Raw genomic sequence first — 6,398 nt, forward strand, 5'->3', positions numbered from 1 at the left:
TAATAATAAAAATAAAAAAATGAAATAAAATAAATAAAAAAACAAGAAAAAAACAAACAATCATAGATAGAAAAACAAAGGAGAAATAAAGTATAAAATAATGGGATACAATATGTGAAAGTGATTAAGAAAGACAATATACCAAATGAGTGGGGATACAGAGAAGTGTAAATTATAATAGAAAATTAATAATAAAGTTATTAATATAAGTACACTTAAGAAGGTAACACATGAATATAAATTAAGAGATAAGATACATGAATATAAAAGAAACAGGAAGGATAGTAAATATAAAAATAATTAAATAAATGGTGAGAATTTAGAGAAACAAGAATAAAAGATATGAAAAGTGGGCTTCTGAAATGCAGAACAAAATGAAAAGAAGTATTATGAGGGCTTTATTATATTCAAAATTTGTCAATATGTAAGGGAGATGCAGTCTTTATCAACTTTATGATTGACGGAATTCTCAGTCAAATTAATGTAAATGGACTCCGAGATGAGACGTTTGGTGTGGTTGGGGACAGTGGCAAGAATGGAAGGATTGTCGAAATTAAAAGTATGATTCAGGTTTAATGCCTGTTCTGATAATGTATATGCAAGTGGATTACAGGAGTTGATGGAAGTTTTGTGCTGGGAAATGCGGTTCTTAAGTTGGTTTTTAGTTTCGCTGATATAGAAGGAATTGCAGCATGGGGTTGAACAGAGTATCCGGTAAACCACATTGGAACGGTGTATGAAAGGAATAGGTCTTTCAATTTGAAAAAAAGATAGGAAATTTTGTTGTGGGACTTCAAGCCAAGACGTAGAGTGGGAATGGTGGATCTTAAGGATTTTTGAATTTTATCAGAAAGAATAGGGATATATGGAAGGGACCTGTACTGAAAAAGTGGTGGAGTGGGTTGAGAAGAGTTGAGGACAGGAGGGATTGGAGTAACACGGTTAATGTAAGAATCGAGTAGTTTGTAAATAATTTTCTGAGGGAAATTGTTGTTAAATAGAATCTGTTTAATACGTTGTATGTTGGTCTGGTGGTATTGAGGGTCAGAAAGAGAAAAGGGTCGGTGGATAAGGTTCTTGGCAACATTAATAATTTGATGATAAGGGTGTTGAGAGAAATAGTTGAGGAGTCTACCAGAATAAGTAGGTTTGGTATACCAATTAGTGGATAGGGAGCCATCGGAATTTCTGATAATAAGTAGGTCAAGAAAAGGGAGTGAATGGTCAATTTCACCTTCAACTGTAAACCGAAGACGAGGGTGGTAGGAGTTAAAGGCTGATAGGATCTCGGGGAATCTGTCAGGATTGAGGACAAGGAAGAGATCGTCAACGTACTCTTTAATGAAAATTATGTCTTGTGAGAAGAGAGGTATTATAGAGTCGAGAAGGTCATTAAGAACAATATTAGAGATATCTGGAGCAAGGCAGTTCCCCATCGCAAGTCCGCTAATTTGGTGGTAAACTTCATCTTGAAAAGTCAGGTAACCAGAATTACAGCAAAGTTCTAAAGCAGAGAGAAATGAGGTGAGGTTAACTGTGGTATAAGGTTGAATGGTATATAAAGGTCCAGTTCTTTTCAATGATATGAAGGGCTTTGTCAAAGGGGATGTTAGTAAAAAGGCTTTCGGCATCAAAGGAAGTTAAGATAAAGTTGTCAGGTATGTTGAAGGATTGTAATAGTTCTTTAAGGTGGAAGGAATTACGGATATCATAAGAGTTATTGTGGCTGAGGATTTGAAGGGCAGGAAGAAGAAATTTACTGAGTTTAGAGGAGAGAGCGTTGATATTAGAAATGATGGGGCGAAGGGGGTTACCATGTTTATGGATTTTCGGGAGTCCGTATAAGCGGGGGGCTAAAGAATTATAAGAAATGAGGTTAAGGTAGGTGGGGCGATTAATCTGATTGGTTTCAAGAAGGTTCATTAGGAGTGAGTTGAACTGGAGCATAAGTGAGCGAGTTGGGTCTCGAGTGGTTCCACAAGTTGTGTCAGACAGAAGGATGTTAATTTTGTCAACATACTCAGATTTGTCCATAACCACAGTCGAGTTACTTTTGTCAGCTTTAGTGATTATAAGTTGGTCGTTAGATTTGATAAAGGAGCGGGTGTAAGAAAGGTCTTTGAAAAATAAGGGAGAAAGAATGGAAGAACGGAGTGGGGGGTGTTGAAGGTGATTGGAAATAATGTTACAAGTGCGCATAGGAGAAAGTTCCCCGTCTTCTTCAGAAATACTAAAAAGATCGTCTCGATAAATAAATTCTAAATCAGTAATGAGAAAAGGTATAAGGTGAGAAACATTTGAAGGAGGTGTAGAGAAATTAGGGCCTAAACTTAAAATATTGACGACATTGGGGGGAATAGTGGTGGAAGATATATTATGGACCCATTCTTCACTACCTTTAGGGTAAATTTTATTATTTAAAGACGATTGGTAAATATTATCAAATTTGGAAATTAGAGTACATTTTTTATGTAATTTGATAGATAAACAGATTTTTTGGAAACTGTTCTTGAGGAGGGCAATGTTATTTTCACCAATAACGGAAGTAAGTGCTTGTGACAGATTAGAAATTTTATAGTTTAGGGTTTCAATTTGTTGATTGATTTCCCTAATTTTAAATTTTATTTTATCTCTTATCTATCTGTTACTATTACCCTTTTCATTTACTGTTTACAACCTTTAATTTTTCTTATTATATTTTACTTTTCATTGTATACCCCTGTTATTTTCCACTTATGTTTTTTTCTTTTTTTTGTAACTATGTCAAGTGTTTGTATCTTTTTTTAGCCCTGACGAAACCCTGCAACGTGCGGCGAAACGTTGGCTCAATAAAAATAGTATAATCATTTACTATTTCGAGTTTTTTTGACCAAACCCGGACCATATTCCGTTCATAAGTTGATAACATTTCTACAACCTCAATTCTTCAATAGCGTGATTATTTAACACAACTATTGAATAAAGAATGGCACAAATGGAAAACCTGTATCTGAAAGATGAGACAGATACATTCAAGTATCCATCTTATTTCTTCATGCAATTTATAAACCAAAATATAACTTAGCTGACATGTATGTTACATACAAAACAAAGCATGACACACAAATTAGGTCTAATGGAGGCTTGTATGTATGGAGATTAGACAGGAAGCTTAGAACTTCAGAAATAGTAAAACTGAATTTAAAAAAAACTTCTTTAAACATAAATAAAATCATCTCAATTAACAATTTAGATAAATGAGGTTTTCATAGCAGTTAATATATTTTATATTATTACTGTGGTTTTGGATTATACTTCATCTGTTTTGGATCACAGTTATGTGAAATTCCAGTTTATAATTGGGAAAAGAATCATTAAAGTAAATATTTCTCATCAATGGAAAGTTTATTCTGTATATTAGGGATTTAGTGAAATCAACATCTTCCTTATAAATCTTCATTTCTTTTAATATTTTTGTTTTATCATTTTGGTGTTTTTCCCCTATCACCAGGAAAACTTATCTCTATTGCTTCATTGTTTTTTATATATCCATATAAATTATATTTCTTCAACAGTAGAAATTTTCTTAGTTACAAAGAAACTTTGATTATTCAAACATTCCGCCACCACACAACTTAGACCATTGTTTCATTGTAACAGGGGAAACAAAATATTTATTTACTTATTCTTGGTGCTATGGTCCTGTAAGAACCTGGACCTCTCTTATAATCTTCCTCCACTCTCTCCTATCCTTGGAAAGTATCTGCCATCTTCTAATTCTGATATTTAAAAAATAACACACAACATATAATTATACGGACATATTAAAAAACAAAGAAACAATAGAGATAAGTTATCCTAAAGAATCCAGATAATGGGAGAAAAACCTTGAAATGATAAGAAAAGTTAAAAGAAATAAAAATATTCTAAGGAACATATAAATTTTACAAAATATTTAATATGAAGTAATCATTTTTTGATCAAGATATAAATTGATATATTGAGAGTGCATACTCCAAATTTTTTGAGGAATATGGTTTCAGCACAATATGAATTCATTGCTCTCACTCAATGATGAAAAGTAGAAATGTAGGCTAAATGACTCTTTTCAGTTAATGACTATGAAATCTAACAAAAAAAAATAGTAAACAAAGCCTAGATACAGAGAATAATAATAATAAAAAAATAATAATATCATAAGAGTATTTAGAATTTTACATTAAATCACAATTACTAAACCCCCATCCAAAAAAAAGTATTTAATGAGTAAACAATAATGATTGTTTTGATTGATTAATTAATTATTGAGATTATTAGATAAATCTAATAATTTTAATTATTAAAATTAAAAATAATTTTAAAAATTGCAAAAGATTGTTACCATTTTTTTTTTAATGAAATGCAAACATAAAATAAAATAGTAACTAGTAAATACATTTACAGTAACTAATAATTAGTTACACATTACAGTAAATAGTATTTAGTACATATATAAAAAATATTCACATTTAGGAGGCATGTAATCAGCATATGTTTCTGCAACTCCCATGTCTTCATCTTCATTATCTTCTTCTTCTGCTGTTGCTAATGGCATCTATAAATAAAAATGAATCTGAGTATATAAAACTATGTATAAAAAATACATAAAAGCAACTATTTTCTAAATAAGACATAACTACCTTAATATCTGAATTCATCCAAAAATTTGAAAGGGTTTTATTATTCATCATTGCATTCATCCAATTGGCTTGATTTGCATGGAAAGGGTTCTTCTGGGCCATTAAATGATTAATTAAAGCTCCATTACCTTGCAATACCATAGGATTTATACCACCCATATTTGCATAAAGTAAACTTGGGTCAGTCAATCCAGTCAAGCCAGCCATTTCCAAACCTATAAACCACATAAACTTTTAAATAATTAAAAAAAAAAAAGTATAGCAAATCTAGCACTAATATGGACTAAATGTTAAGGTGTTTAATAATCATGAACAAGTATCGATTGGCATATATTAACTTACATACACAAAAAAAGAAAAAGAAAAGAAAATATATCTGGCCAAAAAGGTGTAGGAAAAGGACAGATTTGAATAAGGATAGGGAATAACCATGATGGATAATAGGAGGAAGGGAACTCTACAGAATGATGAAGTGGGCAAGAAATGAGGGCTCATATGATTTAGTGCTATGGGAAAATAAAGGTCAGAAAGATGACATCTTGTCTGCTGTAGATGGACTGAGGATTTTAATGATATGATAGAAAGGGTAATGGGGTTGAAGGTTTGTTGGTAAAGGTAAAATCCCAGAAAATATCTACAGGATGAATGAAAGATCCACTTTAACTTAATATAACAATAATATAATTAAAAATTAGAAAGGATACAAGGAGCTTACACCTAGACTGTAGAAGATGATGGTAACAATGGAATAACTTAACCATCGGTAAACAAGATGGGTTGGATCTGATCCAGGAATATGAATAAAACAGCTCTGGTATATACAGCACTTCATAAACTGTTTTTAACATAGCTTGCCATATGCCACTGAATCCATACATGCAATAATCTGATAAATGAATGCTTTATGATTTTTTTTAATTGGATTACACAAAAAGAGGGACTCTTTGTACCACTAACGTTTCTAATTGTACCACTAGCTATTATGTACCACCAAAGTTTCTATAAAACATTTAGATAATGTGAAATTATCCAAAACAATGTAAAAAAAATTTAAACAAAGAAATTTTTAAAAAATGTTTGAACATGTAAAATAATTTATTAAATAAATCAAAAATTAGTATCCAATTCTGTCAAACTTTATTTTTCACTAGTCCAATGTTTCGGCCATTCTAGCCATTTTCAGGGACATCTAAATATTTAACAGCTTATATTATATCTTCATTTTTAACACTTACAACAACATCATTATTCACTATATAATATAATATACCTTCAATACAATCTCTTCCTCACATTAATTTAAAGTTTCTTTTGCAGGCTATTCTGCCCAGGTTATTTTCTTTATATAAGTTAAAAACATATTCCAACAGTCAATTATTAAACAGACATATTTATTATTATATACTAAGCTTAAGTAAAGTTACCTATTTATTTAAAACTTAAAATCATTACCTTTTAATTTTCCTCTATATGATTATCAACAATTAAATACACCACTATACAACAAACCATTTATAACCTCCCACTCACACAGGTCTGCCTTGTTTTAAAATTAATATATTTTTTATTTTAAATTGCATTTTTTTCTCAATTTGGTATTTATTCTAATTCTCAAAATTCCATTATTACATTTAATTGTAACTAGTAACAAATTTCTCCATTATTTTTATAAATTTATTTTGCTTAAAATCTCTGCATAATGTTGGTTTAAATTCTTAGTATCTGTTTTAAAATTAACTG

At 30.6% G+C, this 6,398-nt stretch overlaps 1 protein-coding gene across 2 annotated transcripts in view; it reads right to left on the bottom strand.

Moving 5' to 3' along the window:
• Positions 1-6,398, bottom strand: part of sno (strawberry notch) — a gene marked incomplete at its 3' end in the record, with an annotated part of 54,012 nt that overhangs the window by 33,103 nt on the left and 14,511 nt on the right. For both annotated transcript variants that reach the window (XM_067045515.1, XM_067045514.1), the window contains 2 exon segments: positions 4,486-4,573; positions 4,659-4,873. In XM_067045515.1, the coding sequence (XP_066901616.1) occupies positions 4,486-4,573; positions 4,659-4,873 (303 nt within the window).

Source organism: Halyomorpha halys, unplaced genomic scaffold (genome assembly GCF_000696795.3).
Source record: "Halyomorpha halys isolate HHAL.00 unplaced genomic scaffold, Hhal_1.1 Scaffold170.1, whole genome shotgun sequence".
Classification (NCBI taxonomy): domain Eukaryota; kingdom Metazoa; phylum Arthropoda; class Insecta; order Hemiptera; family Pentatomidae; genus Halyomorpha; species Halyomorpha halys.